The sequence below is a fragment of the Phasianus colchicus genome, chromosome 2 (assembly GCF_987193195.1).
Source record: "Phasianus colchicus chromosome 2, bPhaCol1.hap1.1, whole genome shotgun sequence".
Classification (NCBI taxonomy): Eukaryota; Metazoa; Chordata; class Aves; order Galliformes; family Phasianidae; genus Phasianus; species Phasianus colchicus.
Window position 1 is genome coordinate 21,545,582 of NC_143437.1, and position 24,317 is coordinate 21,569,898.

Genomic DNA, 24,317 nt, shown 5'->3' on the forward strand with positions numbered 1-24,317 from the left:
AGACTTGACCAAAGCCATGCTTACAGCAGTTCAGAAGCTAACTAGTTATAAGGAACGCGCACACTAATCTTCAAAACTATAGACTTAATTTCTATAGGGGACACATGCAAAATATCTGCATGTTTCCACCAGTGAACGTCTCCCACAAATCACCCCATAAACAGATGCAGGTAATTTCAGTACACTTTATCACTGCCTGCATGGGATGGAATAATACACACACACACACACACACACACAAATCTATCTTGGGGACTAAAAAGGATAAGTAGTAAATAAGTAATTAAGTAGTAATTAAGGTGAAAGAATTCAGGTCTGATCTGCAAACACCATACAGGGAGTCACTTTCTTCTTTTTGTAAGATCCTTTCCTGTCCTGAAAGCCAGAGTAAAGAACATGCCAATTCCTCACCTTTAAAACAATTTAGGCAAGTCCTTCTTCCAACAAATTTTCAGCTATAAACTCAGAGACAAGCTATTCTCCACCACAACCATCGTGACCCAAAAGCACTGTCTGCACTTGATGCCAGAAAATTACTAAAATTCTAAGACAAAAGTCAGGCTTCCATGTTATAAAGAGTAGGAAATAAATGGAACTAAAATACAAAGGGAAAACAGTGCCATAGGGAAGACAAAGCCACAGCCTAGAAAAACATATTTTATTGTAAAAAGGAGAGCAGAACATTCAGATTTGCCCTATTTTGTCAATTTGGAGTTTCAAGAAGTCTGAATTTCTAGTCTCATTACTTTCTTTTTTTTCCTTTTGTCTTAGTCCAATTAGTTCAACTTTCTTTGGATCTACAAAGAAGACATTTGCCTTACTCAGTACAGCAAAAGAGGAAATATTTCTCAAGCCCTCATAAAAAACGCAACCTATTTCTTCCTCCTTTCCAACTGCAATTAGTTTTTAAACTTATAAAAGGGTAAAAATAGGTTGTTCTTGGTTTTCTTTTCCTTGTTCTGTGGTTTCCAAACATACTGAGATTTCCATTCAATACAGATTCTTCCCCACTTTCAGGGGCACCTGACCCAAAGAAAGACTACCTAGTAGGAGTTCATATCAGTCCAAAATACTAAATTGTTCAAAGTACAATTCACAGCAGCAGCAAGACTCCAAATCTCACAAAATATATCTCATTTGGAACATTCTCAAAAAAATGTACTTGAGGGCTCTCAACACAGAAAAAGTTACCTTTAAAAATCACTGGTTTTGCTTTTTTAATTTACTTATTATGCAGTACGATTTTTATAACACTTCACATTTAGGTAGCTGTAATCTCCTTACAGCATTTTTGGATCTGTGCAACCTAAGGAGCAATAATCTCTGTGCTTTTTGCCCTTAACTGATACACACACAAAGAGATGGGAAGTTGGTAAATTTTATATTTACAATAGAGCAGTCACCTACATGCAGTTTCACATGAGTGCAGTAAAGATCTAAAGTAAGAATAGATAAGTCCTGATGGAAATGGTTGGGGAAGGGCAAAGTAGAAATTTATTGAGGGCGTCTTGGAACAAGCTTTGTTTATCTTTTGCACAAGTACAGATAAGGGTGTTTCTGCTTAAGACAGTCCTGAAACTCCACACCAATAAAGAATCTACTGATCACTCAAGCATAACCAGGAGAGACATTTAAAGAAACCAAAAAGAACCTTAGCTCAATTAAGTATTTATTTCTAACCATTCCCCACCCCTCCCCGCTCCACAAGCTTAACTCAGTTGTGATACATCTATATATGCTAGGCTAAAGAAACCAAGAGACTTTCTGCTCCATCCAGGAGTGAGTAATATTTTCATTGAAAAGTCAAAAAAAATGTTCTACTGGTGGCTTCTGGATTTTTGGTTTTTTTTTTGTTTTAACTAGAAATTCTTTAGCATGATCAAAATGTCCACCTCATCAACTGTGGAGCAGAAGAAAAGCGTGCTAAATCAAGCATGGTCTCTAATGAAATGAAACCAAAAAGAATAGGAAAATAAGAGCAACTTAATAGAAATGTAATACCAAAATACTCCTTAGGCCTCCTGAGATAAATTCCAAAGTTTTTGATCCTCAAGCTTGAATATGCTTTACTATGAGACAGAACAATTTAATTATACCAAATTTTAAAAAATAATAATAACAAAAAATAAACCCTACCATAGAAACAGATGCATCTTCAGAGGATTTATGGTAGAGACTGGAAATCTTTTCAGCTCTCATGAGGTATTCCGCAGTCTTCCTTTTCACTGCTTCTCGACGAGTTGGACTTGATTCACCTCAAAGGAAAAAAAAAAAGTAGGGTTATTTTTTCTACACAGAGAGAGGTGCTAAGTAATCAAAGCACATGACTGTTTTGATTCTACCTTTTTTATTTACTTTGGGTTATTAATAATCAAAACTACAAATAAGCATCTCATAAAATGCAAGTACTATGATATCAGAGTTCCACCCAAAAAAAATAAAATTAAATTAAACCTTGTAATAGACTAAGATGAATAAAAATTTTTACCTGTTTTTCCGTGATCTGGCAGATGTTCCTATTGTAACTTGAACTGAAACAAGCCGCCAGTGTGAACACTGTACCCCCCAAAATCTCAATTACAGAAAACAAGATAAGACCTTACATAGAAACAATAGAGAAATTTTTGGAGCTGTTTTTCCCCCCTATGTTTCTAACATAGGATTCCTTAAGTATAAAGGGAATACAGAAATGCTATCAATAGTCAAATGACAACATGAGAGACGTCAACAACTCCTGCTCACAACATTCTGATGCTTGCTATTCCTTTGCTGTTGACTTGGGGGTGATGCAGTAAGAAAGGAAAAACCACTCATATCAACTATTTCAATTTCTAGATGGCTGAATATTCATTGTGTTAGGCCTAGTCTATCCAAACTCTTGCAAGAGTTGATAGTCCTGTGGTACTGCAAAAAATCTGTGTTCACTCTAAATCCTTATGTTCAGGCACTCTCATCACAAGCAGTGTATTGCTACAAGAGACTCTATTTTTACCAAAGAAAAAAAAGAAGCCAACTACCAACCAAAGAGAAAAAGACTGAGCACCATAATTGCTATAGCAGAAAAACGAAAATAGTGTGGCTGCTGAAATACTGAAAGGCCTGTCCTGAAATTTCTCAGAGTAACAGCAAAAATTTCATTTGGCCATGACAGTTGCTTCCAGTCACAAATGATGCTGCCCAAGACTTGCATAAACACGGCCTTGGCTACAGAAGGCTTCAGAATCACCAGGTGCAAGTCAGCACCTTTCACCAACTGATTCTCAAACGGGGCAAGGAACTGCAAGGTTATCTAACAGCTACTCAAGATAAAAGACAAGGCAAGGAACAGGAGAGGTAATAAATTAAACATGCAAACACCAAACCCTGACAGCAGATAGCAGAGAATAACAAAGACTAGAACTCATAAGAAAGAGATCAATGGGCCATTTGACATGCCCACCAAGTGTAACCTTGAAGAAGTTCAACCAGAAACTTGGTGACTGATAAGAAAGGAACCAGATTATTGTGGGTTATTAAGAACAAGTCTCATAAAAAAAAAAAAAAAGCAAAATTATTACAGGATGTCTGAGGGAAACCAAGGAAGAACTTACTGAGTAAAAGCTTGTACACAAAACTTCATATGGAATGCTTTATAGGACAGATTGTGGGAAGGTTTAAACATCATCGTGAGATGTTTAGGGCCAGGATTAAAGGTGAGGGACAAGGTAAGGTCCCAGGGGACAAGTGTGAGAAAATAGGGATGGGAATTACATCAGTTGATTGTGTGTAAGTAGGCTGTTGGTCAGCATAACTGTCTGACTAAGATCCTGTACCTGGTCATCACTGTTCGTCTTACCTTCTCACTCAACTCTATTCTTCCTCATTTTCTGCATGTGTGAGCTCATTGCTCTCTGTGCGTATGATGCAATACCAACCTTCATACAAGAGTAGCAGACAAGTCTTCTGAAAGTCAGACAATGGGCCTAGACCCAGTCTTTCCCAGAACAGCAATAGTTCAAAAAAAAAATTCAGCTGCATACTTTGTCTGTGGTTATGTAGGTGCCTACAAAGGCAACGTCCTCTGCCTGTGCCCATCTGTTTGTGGCCAGCCGTGTGCCTACAGAGTATGCAGCCACATGCATAAGCCTCTCAGAAATTTGCAGCACAACTAGCAGGACCCAAAGGAGAGCTGAGCTGCCTACACTGATCTCCAGCAGGTCAGGGCAGCAGGAGTCACTCTGATCTTTCAGTTGGACAGACCTGGTTAGCTTTAACATCGGACTCCTTAATAAGGAAGGATGAGAAAGTTGTCTTACTGCTCATATTTCTCAAAACATTTTCAAGATCGGAGAGAAAAATGAAAAGCTAATTAGCAGGTTTCTTTAGAAAATTCATGGGAAATTTCTCTACTATAGAAGCTCTAAGTTATTTTCCCTCTGCCCTATACAAGAAGAAACAAATCACAGAATGGTTTGGCCTGAAAGGGACCTTAAAAAGTCTATCCAGTTCCAATCCCCCTGCAATGGATACGGTCACCTCTCACTGGACTGGGGTGCCCAAGGCCCCATCCAACCTGGCTTTGAATATCTCCAGTGATGGGACATCCACATCTTCTCTGGGCAACCTGTTTCACTGCCTCACCTCCCTCTGAGTATAGAATTTCCTCTTTATTTCTCATATAAATCTATCCTCTTTGAGTTTAAAGACATTACCCCTCATTCTTTGATAAAGAGTTCCTCATCTTCCCCACAGGTACTGAAAGGTTGCTATAAGGTCAACCCAGAGGCTTCTATTTTTCAGTCTGAACAATCACAGATCTCCCAGCCCGACACCATAGGAGAGGTGCTCCAGGCCTCTGATCATCTTCATGGCCTCCTCTGGACCCACTGTAACAGTTCCTTGTGTTGGGGGCCACAAAGCTGAATACTGTACTCCAGATGGAATCATCACTCTTGCTTTAAATAACCCTTGGACCAAGAGAGTGAACAAGGCAGAGGGGTCTTTATCACATTGTTTTTGTTCTACCAGTCATTTTGACCTTGTTAAATTAAAGATTCCCCCTCACTTTGTATCATGACTACCAACTACCTAAATGCACAGAACTGCCACACAGACTCCATCAAGAACAGAGCAGAAGAGACTCGTGTTCTACTCCAAGCTCTACTGAAAGTGATCTATTGTAACTATTATTATCCATCTCCCAGCAGGGTGGAAAAGTGATTGTTAACTCCTTGGATAGAGATACAAAGCTCTTCTCCATAAATATCTTGGACTGCACGTGGTTTAGGAGGAAGCCGGACAGTCAGAAATTCAGCACACTTTTAGGTTACAATGTTATGGATATGCACAAATTTCTGAGTTAACTCCTCTCATTCTAAAGAGAGGGTAAACTCAGGGGCAGCTCCTCTTAGATCAGTCTCTACTGGGTAGTACTCTTCTAGTGAAATTCCCTTGGACGAGACTAACAGTATTATTCTCATGTAGAAGAAAAAATAAAATTCAATTGTTTGAGCTTGAGATTGGCTGTATCAGCATGGAATAGACACACAGGGTTTTGTTTGCTTTTAAATAAATGTGTTGCAATTTCTTGAAATATGACCAACACTGCTGTGTTCATCTTTAATCTTAGAGCACCATAAAACTTTGTAATGATCACTGGTGATCATCAACATTCTCAAAGGCACACAAAAGTGGTAGTTGCACAGGGAAAACAAATCATCCACACTGCAACATTAAACTCTTCAGCCAGCATTTTCTTCAAACAAACTGGTAGAAAACTGCTAGGCTAGTGTCTAAGGCTATCATAAAAGTCAAGCTTACTGCTTAATTGTTAGTTATGTGTATTTAGTTTGGATGTTTATTGCCTTTTTTCAATGCTTCAGTAATTTTACAGTAATTAACGCAAACAAGATAGGCTGTCCCCTTAGAGCTGTCTTTGTTCTCCCTACTTTCACAAGACATTAATTTCAGTTTTCCTTCTAGTTTTCCTTCCTGAGCAATTTGTTAAAAAACATTCACAAACTGTTCAGTCATTAAAATCTTCAGCCATTAAAGAGGGTGCAGATTCACAAACTCAACAAGTTCTTGTAATCTTATTCATGATCAAGATCATTATCAGTTCCATCCCCAAGAATCCTGTAATAAGGTGTATGTTTGAGTGCGACTTGAGGAATTGAATTCACAGGAATAGGATTTTTATTTGCATTAGTTTAACAAAGCAAATGAAAAGGAAAAAAAGAAAAACCATATTCTAATGTAATTTCCCATTTAGCCAGTCAGCGCTTCATGGAAATCTGTAACGAAACAGAGGATATAAATTCTACAGGAGTAGAGGAAATATTACTTTAAAAGTCTTAGCACAGGGTGATGACTAATAATAAAAATCTCATTAAACTAAAAATAATCTTTACCATTTATGACAAATCTCAAGTTATCAAATGCTTCACTTAAATAAAGCATTAGAACACAGTGGTAGAAAAAAATCTGTTTCTGATAGATGCTTCAGCTGTGAGAGACTGCATATTTTTTCAAAATGGCAATATTGCATTTTGTTATAATATTTTTTAAAGTGAAACGAGTGCGTGTTCTTCAAAGAATCAACGCATTTATTTCTAGTGAAGATCTTTTGATTTTATCACTGCATGAACACACTGAGTTCCTATTTTCATTCTGTGGTTAGCCTGCAATAATCTAAAGAGGTATCTCTCTTTAATTACAATTTATAACTTGAAAGGCGTTTTTCTTTAAATGGCAGCAAACAGGAAATGTTTAAACTGTGTCAAAGCCTTTGATGAATCTTTACAACTGCTCATAAAAGATCATCCTGCTTAAAATAATATTGATTTTTCATTTATTTTCCTAGATACTAGAAGATTTATGTTTCATCTGATCAGGATCAAAGCTTTTCCCCGCTCCTGATCACTGGGATTAAATCAGCAATGTCATTTTACATGTTTAAAAACTACACTGCTAAAGCACAATATAAAGTGTAGCGATGCTGATCACAGAGACCTGAATAAAAACCCCCTCAAGATTCCTCATCTCTCTCCCTCTCTCTCCCTCTGCATTTGCTGCAGAGCAGCTGTGCCTCACACAGATTCACATGAATGAAAATATTAAGGCGAGAAACCACCCACTTAGTTTATTTTCCATATGACTTTCCTGTAATTATTTTGTAAACTGTTCACACAACAATATATAAAAACATCTGCAAAAACAGGTAATTAATGTGTCAAGCCAAACTAATGCATTTTTTATGGTGTCCATGCTTCGTCAACTGTAATTATAACTCTTTTTAAGCAAATGATGATGTGTTTGTTGCAATGTGCAAGTGGTTATTTTAGATGCTCTGTTTACTATTACTGCAAACAGAATATAAAAACTCTACAGCTACTTTGTTGCACATATAAGCCTTCATCTACACAAGCGCGAGCAGGCTGCTCCCTCATTTTCCAAAGGCTTTGCCTATTTCAAAGAAATAAAAATATCTTAAAATGAAAATTGGCTTTGGAAAGGCTGACCGGGCCACCCGCTGACCAAACTAACAGTAGCCAGGACATTAGGACAGCAGCCAACGAATTAAAATTTGTTCTTTAATTTTTATTTCTAAGGACAGCTCAGCTATAATATATTTACAAAAACAGACGTTCCTAACAACATTCAAATGATCTTGAGGGTTTGATAGAGGAAAACCACAAATATCAGAATAACTGTGCCACCGAGTTCATCTGTGACTTGCAGGCTTGTTTTCCTATAGCCCATTGATCTGAATGCAAAATACAGAGAAGCAACATTTCCACCAAATATGCACCCTGCGGTAGCATCTGGGAAGCCAGCAATATTACAAGCAGCTTTCTTGCTCAGAAGAGTAAGTACCTCTGAATGATCGGCTAATTTAATGGTGAAGCTTTGGGTGTTAAGGTGAGCTAGCTGTTTTTCTCAGGTATCAGATCTTCAATGATATTATCATATAGGTAAATGCCTTATGTTCAGGGTCAGGAAAAAAAAAAGCTATGGAGAGGGGGTTATACCTTGTAAATACAAAGTGAAAAATGAAAATATCTGGGAGATACCAAGAGGTGGTGCCCCCTCCCTGGAGACATTCGCGGTCAGGCTGGGGGGCTCTGAACACCTGATTGAGCTGCAGTTATCCCTGTTCTTTGCAGGGGGGTCAGTCTGGATGGCCTCTAAAAGTCCCTTCCAACTCAAATGATCCTACGATTAGGACCATGGAGAAATCTGTCCCTTTTTCCCCCCAGCTAATCTAGGGTACCAACAGAGCACATTATGGATGCATAGAAGTGCCTTCAAACTTGCTCTGGTCCTTCAACTAGTCTTCTCCACAGATCCGGGATGGATGCTTATCTTACAGGATGGTAACAAACAGAAATAGCACTGCACATTACTTGCCCTTAATGTATACTATATCACACATCTACTAAATCAGTATATATTACCCACCTAGGAAATCCAGATATTCCTTCCGTCATATCTGACCTCCTCCAAACCACTCCAAGCCCAAACAGTGAGTTCCCTACCTAGCCAGCTGCTTGACCAGGATGTGCATATTTCCACAGAAGAGGTACAAAGTTATCACTTGTCCCGATCCTTTGTAACCTCCATATTCCAAATCTTCCTGCTTTTTTCTCAGACTTACTAAAAATACATGTGGGCTGCCTTTGTTTAAGAGGGTATCAGAAGCGATTTGCTCCAGGAAGGAATGTCCTCTTGCAGGCTACAAGGAACTTGTGGGAGACTGCCTGTTGTGCTAACCCCAAACTCGATGTACTTAACAATTTAAACGGTAAAACTTTCTCTAAATACTGAAATCTTCAATGAAACATTTATAATTGCCAAATCTAATAGCTATAATACCATTTTTTATTTTTAAAAGTTTCTTTATCTTCTTCACAGTCTTCCTGCACATATCACCCAGCTGGATCGCTGAATTTTTCAAAGAATTGCTCTCTATAAAAATGCAAGGGAGTAAGCCTTAAAAGATTTATTTCTTCTCACAATGAAAAGAGGTTTAGCAGCACCTTCCTTATTAGTGGGTAGCCCAGCTGTTATTTTTGCCTAATTGGTTCAAGAGGACCTCTGTTCTTCTTAGGGCAAACACTTCTTACATCATGTGAAGCCGACTCCTTTGTCCATATTAGCCAAACAAAAGCTCAGGCCCACTGTAAGTGACAATGCAAGTCATAATCCAGCACAGATTTGTGACCACTTTGGACACACTTTTATAACCTCAACATTTATTTCAGGAATGGGAAGAGCTGTGGATTTAGGAACAAGTCTCCAAACTTTCACAGGAAAGTGGGTAACCTTTAATTTTCAAACAATTACTTAAGTGAAATGTGACAGGTGCTGGAGTAGACGGGCACCTCAGCATCAAGGAAAGATGCTATAGAATTTAGCAGCAGGTGGCAATTCGGACTTGCAAAATAAGCCCACTGGCTCCTCATCTCCAGTATGCTATATATTAAATTCATGGTGATTATCTTTGGGGTGGTGGCTAAATTCCACTGCTGAAAAAAAGGCAGTAAATATTAAAAAATAAATAAAATCAAAGTTAAGCCTATTATGGTAAAAACAGTTTGAAGTGATTTTTTTTCTCCTAAAAGAGGTTAGGATGCACCATATTTCTCAGACCTCCTTCCTGAAGGCACCAGAGAGTACTCTACTGTCCCTTAAAATCTCACAAGCTAAAGCACAACTGTGTGACAGTGAGTAAGCATGTAAGAATTCTTCTTCCAATTTTCTGGTATGCACTGTATATTTTGTGCATTTTCTTTATTGTACATTGCTCAAAACACAGATCATCACTCCCTGCAAGGTTACGAATTCCATTTGCTGTCACAAATATAAGGTTGCAAGCTAGTGGTATGAATATTTAGGTAAATATTTCCCTGGAAAGAAAATACTGGCACATGTGCAAAAGTTAAGATTACACAGAATAATGGTGTGGACAAAATGTGTTTGAATGACCAGTCACCAGGAGACAGTGACACTCAACATCATAAAAAAGTAGCTTTCCAGAAATACTAACCAACAAACATCTGTTTATTCATACAACCTCATGTTAAACACACAATATGGTAGCTTTCCTCATGCATGTGTGACTAACTGGAAAAAAAAACTAAAAGGAATGGTCATACAGTGCTACAGGGAAGAAAAGATTAATTTCTCATCCATCTGCTAAAACTTTCAGTCTTCAGCTGCAAGGCATTTCACCAAAGTAAGACCTCACAACATGAGAAATAACCTTGAACACTTTCCTGTAAAACTACACAGGAAAAAGGAAAATAAACCCACGACTTCTGTAAGACAGAAGGATAAGCAATGGCATCCTAGCACAGAAGGAAACAAAATGGTGACAATAGCAGCTCCTCTAACACATGGGCCACAGAAATAGAAAAGCACTCCAAAAGCCACAGCAGTGAAAGAATTTACACAGACCACCATCATGAATGAGAGGAAAAGACTTTCAAACTTCTCTGTGCTCTTCTTTCTTAGCTAAAAGAATTGACCCTTAATTCACCTACACGGCCTGAGGCATTTAATTCTGCAGTCAGAGACTTCAGTTAGTTTTCTCACCTAGACAAAAGTACCACCACCTAGGTCATGTGTTTACATCACCTAGAAGAAGCATGGCAACCACTAAGGGGTCTTCCGATAGGAGGTTAAAAACACCACAGAGCAGAAGCAAAAGATTAACACACACTGCTGCAGCTAAATGCTGCCTAACAGCCCAGACAAAAGGTTGTGCAGGCAGGCAAGGAGATCTATTAGAGACGCTGGGCATGATCAGCAAGCTGGTGAGGAACTGCCATGAGGACAAACTCAGAAATCCCTGGATCAACACCAAGCCCTCCGAAAGAGGGAAGAAAGTACAGATGCTTATGTTCCACCTTGCCACACATTTATTCACTCCATTACAATCAAATGCTATGGAACCGCATTCAGTGTCACCTCTGCAACATACCCTATACATTGGCTTAGTTGGCACCACAATTTACCCATACATTTATTGTACGAGTATCAACCTGCAGAAGGTAAACCCCAGATCTTTCTCAGCATTTTGTGCAAGGAAGTCTTGAAGTTTAAAATGGAACCTTGCCTTGAGTATTCCTTTACACAGCTGAATCTGGTTGTATTTACATACTAGACTGCACCATACTTTACTAGCAGATGCCATATTTTACTGCTTAGCCGTGATGGTGTGTCTAAACCCAGTATGTGTGCATACAGAATGACTTCACTCAGGGTGATCTATCCAACATCTGCCCTGCAGTTACAAATCCTGTGGCACTAATCTTCTCTGAGGCTCTATATGGTCTGCAACAGGCTTGGAAGTCAGCACATTTCAGTTATGAATAGCTCATGGCCCATATTAGCAAGAATTTCAGCATCACTGAAAGCACACTGGAATTAGATGATTTTTTTAAGCAAACCACAGTATTTTCAATATTCCTTCTTAATCCAGCTGTTTATCAGCAGACAAGTACTACTAAAACAACTAGCCTGTTTTAGAAGAAGAGCTGTAATGTCAAGAGATAACACTTTGCACAGCTGCTTAGAAAGCCAAATCCAAATGGTCCTATAGCATCCTCCTAGTCTACTAGGATATAATGGCTTTTGAGTTCCTCTGGAAGGACCTAGGGCAGGAACTTCCTATCTTGACTGGCTCCAAGCTCAGTGGAAGTTACAACAAGGAATAAGGAGACAGTCACGATGCACCATCTGAGCACAGAGGTCTGAGACTGGCTGGAAAACCCAGCAACCCCAATTCTGCTAGTAATGCTGCCATTAACCTTCCCTGGCACAACTCTCTTTCCCTGCAGACATCATCATCTCTTTCATCTCACAGCCCAAGGTGTCCTGATGGGCGGTCACCTCCAGGGCTCTGTCTTGCAAAAATTAACTGTTCCTCATCTCTTCAACAAGATCTCAAATATATAACATTAGCATAAATAGTCCTGCAATTGGAATGCAAGGATCCTCATTTGTATTTGCCCTATGTCAACAAACCCACCCTGACACCTCTTAGAAAACAGGTCTATTGTTTCCTCAAAAACGCTCTCATCTGGCACAATCACTGCCTAGCTCAAAAACTGCATAGAGATTGTCACTCTCAACAAGAAATACTACTCATAAGACTTTACAATCTATATTCCTTTAACATAGCTACTGCTTTGTACAGAAGCTGGTTTCGTAAGTATTATTCAACAAACAAGCAAAGGTTCTTTTTAATCTGGAAGCCAGAAGCATGCTCATGGAACAGCCACGGCTTTTCTCCTCTTTTCACAAAGCACCGTCTCTCTGGCATTCTGTCAGTCATGCTCCTGTTTGCATTCCTGGCTTCATCACAAGCTCAGATCATAGTCCATCATAATTCCAGTAATTAGAAACAAGTCAGTTTGTTTTCAGTATATCCAGAAATATCACCTAGTTGTCTAAAGTATTCCCAGTATTTCACTGTATATGCATTTCTGGGTTAAAAGTCAAAGTCATTGTATCAAGGTTCCAATAATTTGTGTAATTTTGTTCCAGCTCTGTTTACTGGATAAACATGAAAATAGCACGGAGCTGTGAGAAATCGACATTCACAGCCTGCTTTCAAAGACACCAACAGCTTATCTAGAAGCTGTAGATAACCAGCACAAAACACAAATACCTGGGAAACATACTTGTGGCTGCAAAGCTGACTTACGTACCATGCACTTCATGCAACGAGGTCTACACTGCCTGGCTGAACCAGCCTCATACAGTAAATAACTATTAACTGTGCTTAGCCACAGCTGCTACACACAGGAACACAACCACCCCAGATCCATGACAAAGCAAACGGATCATACACCTTCAGATGTTAATATGTAACAAAGAGCCTCATATGTAACAGTCTAGGAATGGGCACGTTTGTTTTCTAAGCCACAGGGAACACAGTTTGTACTTTTCTACACAATACAACTATATTGCTGTGGCTGCTCTTGCTCCATCACGTGCTTGAAGTGATTGAAATGCAGCAACATGAAACAGCATTAACTATGTTTTTACAGCCAAGATCCATAATGGATACAACTAGAGAATGGTAGGAGTTGAAGAGGAGCAATTCACACCAGAAGGAGCAGGACTCTCTTCTTTACTCCAAAAATCCTCTTCCATAATTTCAGTCCCCTAACCAATTTTTTCCTAACATAAATTACTTTCTGCATCGAAGTCAGGAAAGCACTAACTTTGTATAAAACACAGTTGACTTCCAGCCTAGAAGTCGGTGGCTTGCAATCAATAAGTGCATTTTTTCCATCACTGGGCCTGAAGCAATGCATTGACCTCAAAGTGCTCTGACATGCTAACAAAACAAATGAGCAGCTGTAACTGTGAACCAAAGTTTTTATCAATTAATGTATTTATTTTCTAGCATGGTTAAAAAGGATGAAAATTCGAAATTCTCAAGCAAGTCAGGAGTGCTCGCTCCCAGCTTGAATTTCTGAAGGTTTCAGTTTCTGGAGAAGTAGGCTCAACCAGCCTACACAACATTTACAGACCTGCTTTGTGAAAGTGCCAAAATCCTGCATACAGCAGATCCCAGAAAACACAAGAGGGGATCAGAATCTGTGTATTTCAAGGAAAAAGAAAATGATGGCAGTCATTCCCTCTGTGTGAACGTGAGGGAGCTCTGGCAGCAATGAAATGGGAAGTTACAAGAGGTGCAGGTAGGTCAGGGGCAGCAGAGCCCTCAGACTGCCATTCCAGGAATTTGTTCTCCTTCCCAATGGCAAATATGTTTAGCATTGAATACGTATACGGAGCAGAACCAGGCCCAAGACATTTGTAGGGCAGATGTCCAGAGACCAAGTTACACTACAGCCTCTCAGAGCATACACAGCCTTCATTTCCCAAGTGACACACATCCAATCTTGCAGCAGGACTGTAAAACAGGACATGGAAGGATTCCGTACTAAAAGTCCACAAGGGACTAGCAGAGGAAAATGCACATAGAGCATGCACAGTATAAGTGACAGCACTATGCTTCTGAGAGTATAGATAGTTGAAAATGAACTCAAGATGGAAACTTCCTTGGTGTAAGCCTATGCAATACCTCGTCTCACCCTGTAGAAGTACACCAACTCAGAGAGCTGAAGTCATTGGGAGTGTGACAGACCAGCTGCCCCAGCTGCTTTTATGGAAGCCTGCTATTCCTAACTAAACAATAAGTCTGTAAACTCACAGTAATAAACTTACTCATACGTGATTTGGAAGACGTAGACTTAAGAAGTAAGAACTTCTTGTGCCAAGCCTAAAGGAGTGGCTGGCAACAGAGAGATTTTTATCTTTTAGATATGCCTAATCAGCGCATGGAGGCATTTCACTTCCACAGTAATTCTCAGAGAAGTTTCAAACATAAGGGATGAATGATGGTTCTTTTTTCCTCTGGCACATTAGTTACATTTTCCAATTATAAGTATCAATTTCTATTTCCTTGGTGCCACCATGTGGCAAAAGTATGTACTGCCATTTTAAATGCAAAAGCCACCTCCAGTTCATTCTAAAGAAAGGCTGCATTTGCAGACAATACATGTCTGTATTGAAGGGTACAGTCACTTTAGATTGGTGTGTAAGTATGTATGAATGCTATGTTTCACTTTCAGAAAATACATAGGCTAATTTAGACAGAAAAGAATAAAGATATTAAATGGCAAAAGACAAGAGGCATCTGGCAACAGGTGCACCACCCTCACCTTAGAAACAGGCACATTATTATCCAAACGAACTACATAACCAGTATTGCTGAAATGATGGGAATGAGAGTTTTTTATTGCAACATACAGTGAATATTCACAAATCAGTGTTAAACATACCACCCTCACATTAAGCGTACAAGAGCTAACTCCTAGATTGGGCTTTTCTGTTATTTTAGTTTTTTGTGTGGGGTTTTTTTTTAAACTGTCTTCACTGATGCTTAAGCAGACTTTTTAAGCTCAGAAGAGAACACAAGATGAGCTGGATTCATACAAATGTAAGCTAAGCGCCCAGCAGAGGATGACCATCAACCTCCCATCTCCACACTCATGCAGAGCGACAGAGAAAGAAATGTCTACTTAGAAGCAGTCTGTACACATTTCTACTGCCAAGGAAAGGCATTTTGATTACATGCACAAGCCACAGCAAGCAACAAAGCAGCAGCCCTACTGACACCACTGGGACAGCAAAAATAAAAAAAATAAAAAAATAAAAAAGAGGTGGATTCACTTTTGCCAGAAAGTTAACGGACATTTTATATAAAGTGCACACCTCTAGCCTTCATCATTAACTTATCCATTATTTTCTGCTAGCCCCCATTAAAGCAGCTCAGTAGGTTAAGTTCCATTCCTACGACTGTTCACAGGGCTTAGGCCACTGCTGAGCTCTGTACTGAGATGGAGAACAGGATTCTACTTGTACATTCTTTGGTACATTAGCATTTAAGTTCAGCTCTGGAGTAGTAGAATATTCATGTGTGTATGCTGCTAAACAATGCCACAATTTTAATCTCATTCATTTGATCTGTGTCAAACAGAAGCACAATACACAGACCTTGAATCCACTCCAGGAAACAACAGATCTCTTCCTGTGGTCATTTTATTCTGTTGTTGAACAAAATGCAAATACATGAGGTTATCCCTCTAGATTCTCAAGAACTAGAGATGGAAAGGGATAAAACTGTCTCTTGACTGACAGGGTGCAAGGAGACTCTACAGAAGTTTACACAGAGTTGCACTTCATCAGTTAACAGTGGCTTTTGCAGATATACTGATGCATCTAGGTCTTCTGAAAAAAATCCTGTCCTCCTTCAGCAGCATAAGCATATAAATTTTTATGAATCTTCTAGCTAGAAAAAGGAGAACAGTTAAATGAAAGAAGCAGGAGGCTGTGAGCCAAGAATACTTCTAATCTTGTTGTGATTGAAAAGTTAACCTGAGTCTGCCTCTCCCCATGTGTAAAGTGGGGATAATTAATCCTCACTTAACCATGTAAATTAAATAATGTTTCAACAGTGCTGCAAGTGCCACATATTAATTAATGCCTAGGTAATAAAAAGGAAAGAGACAAAAGTGGAGCACTTCGCTACTTACCTGCAAGTCAGAGGTTGTACTGCAATTTTGAGTAGGAGATATTTGGCTCTTGGAAGATTAGACCCTAACTTATTATTCAAGTCTTGAATAGAAAGATTTCTCTCTGTCTTGCAAGCACAACAGCTATCAAGTAGATGAAAGCCAGACACACACTTTTCTGCATTTCATATCACCTCCTTGCAACACAATAAGCAGATGTAACTAAGGAAATGCCATAATCAAATACACATAACCAAAGGTAAAACAAACAATATGGGAAGATCCATACCTTGAACACCTTCCAGAAGCAAATCAACACCCTTTCTATAAAAGCTGAAAGCAGCTTCATAGTCTTCTTCTTCCTCCTTTTTCAAGGCCAGCTTTATCAACTCGCCTGCTTTCTCTAAGTAATCTTGTTTGCCAGGCTTGGGTTTTAAGCTTCCAGAAAACAGACCATAGCTCTCCCTCTCTCCTTCAGGTTTGCTCCACTCCTGGTTAGATGCCACAATGCTTTGTACTGGGGGCTCAGAAGTAAGGCAAAGGCCAACAGCTCTACTGGGAGAGCTGTGGTTGGATGCCATTCCATCATCTAATTCAGCAAGAGAGTCTACATCAACTGTCAAAGAGATCAGGTCGCTATCACTGGAGAAGCCTGAAAGCATGTTAAGACAGACATTTGTTACTCTACATTATACAGCACAGGAACATTCAACATTCTTTATCACATCCAAATATTTTAGCTTTCTTTTCACCTTTCCAACTTCCTAAGACTTTGCGCACAAAAATTTTCCAACTTAAAAATGGCTTTTGAGTAACCAGAGAAATGCTTTTTTTTTTTTTTTTTTTTTTTAAAGTTAGCTACAAACTCTGCAGAGCAATTCTTCATTTTAATACTGGGAATGAAGAGACAAACATCTAACACCCAACTTTAACCTTCAAAGCCTGCTTGCTGCTGGGCCCTAGGAAACTAAACCTCCCTGTGTGAGTGCTGTTAGAACAGCAGAAGCTAGATCATTGTTGTAAGATCTCTGTATATACTGTTTTGAAACAGTAAGATGAAACATCCCAAAATCATTCAATTAGGACTTTTCACAGAGTTCACAGAGTTTGGCAGCTTCTGCATCACGCAGCACTCTAATTCATGACTACCATATATACTATTCTTTCATTGTTAAGATGTGGTAAAAAATAGATTAGCTTACACCTCTTTCACAGGAATTTCACAGCTAGCATATTTTATTTTACATCTGCCACAAGCATACACACTTACTCCAAACTGATCTTCAGTAATTTCAAACTACAGAAACCTTGAAGAGCTATTTGGGAATAAGTGGCAAAGATATTTTACATGTACACCATTCTGTACGAATCATCATCCACATAAGGTGTCCATCCATAATTATGACTCTTCAGTAATTCAAATTCCACAAAAGTAATTGAAACAACTGTAGAGCTCACCTCCACATTCCGACTGGCTTGTAAGTGTCACATCATCAAGTCCACTTAAGTCTTTCCGAACTGAAAAAGACAAGAATGATAAAAATGGTTCTGATACCCTTTTGCATGACAGATTAGATGTTCACTTGTCATCAAAAAAGAAAGATAGGACCCTGCTGCAGGTAAAAGTATATATTGTGAAACTGCTCCTGAACTGGCTATCAGAGATACCCATTTGGTAACACACCATTAAAACTGACAGCAAAGTTAGACTTGCCATTTCTAGCTGCCGCCAAGGTTAAAATCAGAACACAGGCATTTGCTTAGGATGGCTAACTCAAATCTCAGCACTCCAACTCACCTAATTTCAACAATAGTAGGACTTTAATCCCTCATCATTCCAATGATTTACAGTTAACAAGACTTATAACAGAAGAGTCTTCAAAGCTGGGACCTACATCTACAAACTAAGACAAAAATGCCAGGTTTCAGTCTCAAAAAATGTCATTCCAGAATAGTACTCTGCATGAGACATATGGAGCAAGCAATGAATTTGGCAGTGCCACCTGGATATCACGTAGCAGTTTGTTTTATCACCTTGGCACACGTACCCACTGAAGCAATAAAATAAGCAAGAAGGTCAAGGCATTTAGCTGTTTGTACAAGCAACAAAAGTCAATTTTGAGCTAAAACCGGCTGTCTTGTTTTCTTCTGTATTATCAACAGAGTCAAGAGTTTATGCACATTATCAGGAAAAGTATTCTGACTTCTTCAAAAAGAATGTGTAGCAGCAAGGAGGTGACTCAAAGGCTCAAACTAGCTCAAACTTTCATTTTGATTTTGCAACTCTAGAGTTTGGGGGGGAAGGGGAGGCAGGGGGTTTTACAATTTATGGAAGAGTAGAGAGAAAGCACACACATATTTGCTAAGCACTGTAGAAATGTTGCTTCCCCAGAGTTAGCAAATCATTCAACCTGAGTGAGAGGAAAAAAAAAGACAGGAAGAAGAACAGATTACCAGTCATTACTTGGTCTAAAATCAAGCCATGGTGATATTCAGTGACACAAGACTACTGGAGAATACACACTCCAGTGCACACTCCTCCGGATCTTTTTAGGGGAAGAAAATATAGCAGTGTTTACACTGAGAAGAAAACTGTAGTTTTATGAATACATAAAGAAGGCAACTTCACAACAGACCAGTCGGAGAAAGACAGAAGATTCATTAGGATATGAGTGATTAGGTATCATCTGCCCAAGTTAGAGATAACAAATTTAAATTTGGCTGTTCATGACTAAATTTATGAAATAACATTCAGAGGTGCCAAATGTTTTTCTTCAGTAAAAAAAAAAATCACAAGTTAGGGAATCTGCATATGCAAGCAGAGCTGACTGATGGACAAAGGGTACAGACAGAATGAATGAATGGAAAAGACAGCCTTAAAGGCCATCCAGTTCCAACCCCCAGCCACGAACAGGGACCACTCCCACTAGACTATGTTGCTCAAAACTCCATCTAACACCTTGAATGCCTCCAAGGGATGGAGCATCCACAGCCTCTCTGGGCAAGCTATTCCAACACCTCACCACTCTGTGAGTAAAGAATTTCCTCCTACTACCTAATTTAAATGTACCCCCTATTAGCTTAAAACCATTACCCCTTGCCCTATCACTATCAGGCCATTTTGTGGAAAGGGTGCACTGGTCTCCCAGACTATATACACCTACACGGATACAAGATACACCTACACAGCATATTTCAAACACAGCTGTCTCCTGCAGCCAATTTGATCAGAAGCTGCATGAACACAGCTAGCAGGACACAGAGCCTGAGATAATAACTTTGCTTAGGGGTGTGGTATAAAGCCCAGGTCCATCACCACACAAATCGCAATCATAGGGCTTCCAACCAGCATGAGAGGTAGGAAAAGTCTGAACTGCATCTGCTTATTTCTGGAAAGAAAGCATGAACATGGTAAAACCAGAAGGAAGGAAAAAAAGGGGAAAAAAAAGATGATTTTCCAAGGGGATTTATCTAAACAATGTGGCAATTCCTATAGAAAAAATTTTGGAGAGGGGGGTTCGACAGATGAACATTATCCCACATATCCAGAGAGGAAGATGAGTGACAGTCAGCAAGATTAGTAAGTACTTAGTGATGCTCTGAGATCCACCCTCTTGAAAAGCACAGAGATCCTTGTAGAAGCATTTAAAGCATGAATTGTCAAAACTGCTAGAGAAGCAGGACATTTATTGTTCATTTATTGCTCAAAAAAAAAAAAGCCCATCAGTTTGCTTCTTCTACCATTAATATGCATGCATTCTGCAGAGTGAACTTTGTCTTAAAAGAATAGGCAAAACTGAGAAAACACATCAGACCCTTATTAGCAAACACCAACTTCTGTTAAGCAAACACAAGCTCCTTCTCAGTAGGACAGTTTGGAGGAACAGTGCTCATGGGGAGGCTGTGTCAGCCCACAAAAACAGAGAACTAACTAGTCCCAGTTAGCTATGATAATCAGACTAGAAGAATTATATGCAAACAGGGAGAGGACTCAGAGCCGAGTATTGCCACTGCCATCTAGAGGCCTTAAAGACAGCTGTTACTTTCTCTCCCATATCCCATTTGCCAACATTTGGTTTCAAACTTAAGAAAATATGAGTCGCAAGACATTAGTATACTTAATATATGAAGTATTACATGTATTACTTAAAAATGTAAGTATATCTGTTATAATAATACATACTTATATGCTGTTACTCTCTTTAACAAATCCTATTTGCCAACATTAGGTTTCATACACAAGAAACTGCGAGCACAATTTTTAAGTATATCTTCTGGATTCTAATGAGCAGTTAAAGCCTGGTGGCATCCAGGGCACAAACAGCTGAATAAGAACCCTCGAAATGAATACAGCAGCTCAAATCTTAGACCTATTTTTCATGCTCTAGGCAAATTCAAAGTTACCTTTGTATTTATTGATCAATCTCAAAATGATTTTAAAGTTCCCTGCAAATTTTTACCACCAGAAACTTAAGACAATTCATCATGAATGCTACTAGACCGCTTACCCAACCTTTTGGAATCAGGTGGGATTGCATACATTTACAGCAGAGAGGTCAGTTCCCAGTGATACCTGAAGAAGTTCTTTTTGAACAACAGAGCACAAGGACATTTAAAGTGGACTGGACAAACTCCCAGAAAATGGCCTGTTAGAAGCAAACTTCTAGTAGAGCAGACAGAGTTCTGCTGAGCTGCACTTTTTTTTTTAAAATCCCAGTTTCAACTTATCTGTCATATCAAGCAAACAGAAACTAGATACCAATGTACAAATGCAGCACTTGTCATTTACATGCTCTTTTAAAAGAGATTAAGGTATAAGGCCACATGACAGAAGGAAGCAAACCTTCAGAGCTGCAGTCAGATAGGTTGTCAGTCAGGGAGTCAGACAGAGGCTCAACAGGACCGATCAGTTCAGATCCATCGTGTACCTCTCCACCCTGAAGAGAGGGAAAGAAATTACTTAGTTGTTGAGCTCTATGGAAAGTCTCATTATATAGCACTGATATTCAAAATTAACTTTTCTAACCAGTAAGCGTTCCGCAGCCTTTCAGTTAATGCACTTAATCAATCTATACATACCTGCAAAATTAGCTTGAGGTTTAATCTGAGTATCATTTTAACCTATTCAACAACTGTGTAAAACAGCTGGTATAATTTCTCACAGACTTCAACAGGTATAACACTGTAACACAATGGAAAGCAAAGCACAGCAATGACAGTGTAGTAGCAAAGCCCCATGCTGAAGCAAGTGAGGATATGCTCAAATGCAGCAGCCATGGACACAGAAACAAAGGAAAGAAGCTGCTTACCTTCAGGAGACCTCAGGTACACAAGGATCTCCTGCAAGATACCCTTGCCTCCACTGCCAACCCTAAAATGAGATCTGGAAAGGGGTGGATCACAGTTCTACCCCTTGCAGTCACCCAGGTGCACTCCATGCACCTGAGCTCTCCTGGGTTGGCCCTGCCTTCCACCAGGTGCTCAATCACTATTTCAAGCCCTGACTTACCATTTCCACTACAGATGAGAGACAGAAAGCCTGATCAAATCCCTCTAGCTAAACTTCATACATTGCACAATATAAAATTAGGAAAAACTTCTCTGAAAGAGTGTTCAGGTGCTGGAACAGGCTGCCCAGTGAGGTGGTTGAGACACCATTCCTGAAGGTGTTCAAGAAACATTTAGATATTATAATAAGGAACACAGTTTAGTGGGGAAATATTGGTGGCAGGTGGACAGTTGGACTTCATGATCTTGGAGATCTTCTCCAACCTTGGAAATTCTATGATTCTATGAAAATTCACAATGCACTCCCTCTAAAGAACAAAAGCAAAACAAAGGTTTTTGCTCAGGCCATGGTTGCTTGCCACAGACCACTTAGGTATCAACTTCAGCTTCTGCGGTGAGTAACACAAGTCTGAACCACACAGGCTGCAGCAGGTCTACCTGCAAAGTCTAGAGTTTTACATGGAGAGAACAGTGATGCTCTAGCTCTCTTGTGGTTTGAGTCTGTGTCATTTCATGGTATTCCCTAGGTCAGCAGGGCCCTCACACAGAAGTGTCTGTGGATCAGATTAATAGCCTAACCAGGATCCAGTATCCTGAGTTTAGGACAAAAGAAGATAAGGCCAGGGCCAGCATGTAAGGACAGTGTTATATCCTGCTAAGCCTGGAAAGCACTATAGGTAAAGTATCAGAAGAAACAGTTAATTGCATGAGGAAACAGCTTTTCTTTTTTTTTTTGCTGTTGCTTTGTGCGTTGAGGGTGTCACTTTGTCTCTGTTTTTTTAATTTTCTGCTTTGCATTTCAAGTTCATCCCTTCCATGTAACTTTATTAGAAAACGCACCACATCCAAAGGCATTTCTAATCTGTCTTGAACTATTCCAGCACATTTCCACATAGGTAATCTGTTTTTCTGGAGTCAGTAGTACGTAGATAGACACAGCACCCCTCTCAGTTCTTTCTAAGACTTCACTAACCAACTCTACTTCTCCATGACTATATGCACAGAAATCTGACAAGCAACAAAACCACTCACAGGTGGAGCAGAAGGACTCTGAGCCAGTGACTGATCAAAACATGAGGCTTTCTTACAGAAAAACATAACATAGCATCAGCTAGTGTGAGCTCAGGCTGTTACACTTGCATAAATCTCCTTGTAGACATATTTACTCCCATAAAAATGAATGCCATTCTAGGTTTGTTCATTGCCTTATAAAGTCAGAAAACGTTCACTGGAAGGCTAAAACCAATACTTTTGTTAAGCAAAAGATGAAAACAGTTCTGAACAAGTATCCAAAAGCACGGAAGTATTTAAAAATAAATTTTAAGAAGTGTAAATGGAAATAAACTGAAAAATATTTAAATTCATTCTCCTATTTACCATTACTTCCAATGCTTAATGAATACTATCTTTATTATGCAATAACTGTACCATGAAAGTGAGTCGTAATTTGTAAGTCTTGCTGTAATCTTGCTTTTGCATGTATCATTTAAAGACACTAAACATGTGAATATGCTTGTGAACCGATCTAAACCAAATGAGTAACTCCCTTAATTTCAGGGAGTTATTATCATGTTTGCAAGTAAATTTATGCTTATCTACCTGTGAAATATTGTAATTAGCTAAGTACTGAAAATAAAGAGGTTTGAAGAAACTATTGAAAGTGAACTGCCTTAGATGTAATAAAAAGGAAGTCTCAACTTACTGTCCTAAACTGTATTCTGGTGAGTGGTTCTCATAACACTGTGCAAGTAGCATATTTAACTAGTTACATGCCAAATTTGTTTTCATGGAACTGAACCCAGAACAGGACAAGAAAAGAGTTTTCTAAGTCTTCATTCTTCTAGTTTGATGGTAGAATTTTTATTGCTTCCCCACATCATCCAGATTTAACATCACTGGTTTTGCTTCGGTAAGCAAAAATTCCAAATCCCTTCAACTAAAGTTCCTGTAGACCTTCCCACCTTAGAGGTGTGATACACCTTTTTGGTTTTTTCCTCAAAGCTACATTTTGAGAGTGAATGGAAAACTGCCAGTTGCTTCAGAAAGCAAGTCAGACCAGCTGGTTGGCATTCTATTGCTTATAAACAAAGCAGAATCAGCAGTACACTTTATTCCTATCAATAAGGAAAATACTCTTGCAAATACTAACAAACCTTAAAAAACTCTTCAAGCTGTTTGCTGTTATAGAGAGCAGGGATATTAGCAGAAAACTGCAACAGGTCTTCAGCACATTGCCTTCTTTCTTCAATCACGGTTTCATCAAATCGCCCTGGAACAGATACGTGGATTGACAGTTTTAGAAATAACTAGACATTTATTCTGCAATAATAACCACCACAGAGTAAATAAATATTAAAAAAAAAAAAGCAATGTTCCAGAGACAATGCCCTGAGCCTATGGAAGTTATTCCAGTGCTTCAGAAGAACACAGCAAATCTTCAATCTTCCTATTCTCAATTATCCCTAGAGTACCACCTTCTGCAATCCACTAGCATGATGAAAGCTGGCAGCTACGACAAGAATCTTTCACACTCTCATCGTAAGAATATGTGAGGCAACACTCTTCATTAGCCAAGAGACACTAACGGATGTCCAGTGTTGTCTAACAGTAAATGATACGTGCGCAATTTGACAATATGCCAGTCAGTGTCAGCCTTGATTACAGCCCAAATCCTGTAAGGAGCTGAGCATTCTTCACGTGTTCTCAAGAACGATGCATGACATGAGCAGAAAGCAG

General features: G+C 39.2%; 1 protein-coding gene across 2 annotated transcripts in view; it reads right to left on the minus strand.

Annotated features, from left to right (window-relative positions):
* RPS6KC1 (ribosomal protein S6 kinase C1) overlaps positions 1-24,317 on the minus strand; it is an 84,554-nt gene that overhangs the window by 45,186 nt on the left and 15,051 nt on the right. For both annotated transcript variants that reach the window (XM_031595690.2, XM_090135056.1), the window contains 5 exons: positions 23,735-23,850; positions 20,917-21,010; positions 17,532-17,591; positions 16,363-16,725; positions 2,137-2,255 (listed from right to left, as the gene is read on the minus strand). In XM_031595690.2, the coding sequence (XP_031451550.1) occupies positions 2,137-2,255; positions 16,363-16,725; positions 17,532-17,591; positions 20,917-21,010; positions 23,735-23,850 (752 nt within the window). The remainder of the gene's footprint in view (positions 1-2,136; positions 2,256-16,362; positions 16,726-17,531; positions 17,592-20,916; positions 21,011-23,734; positions 23,851-24,317) is intronic.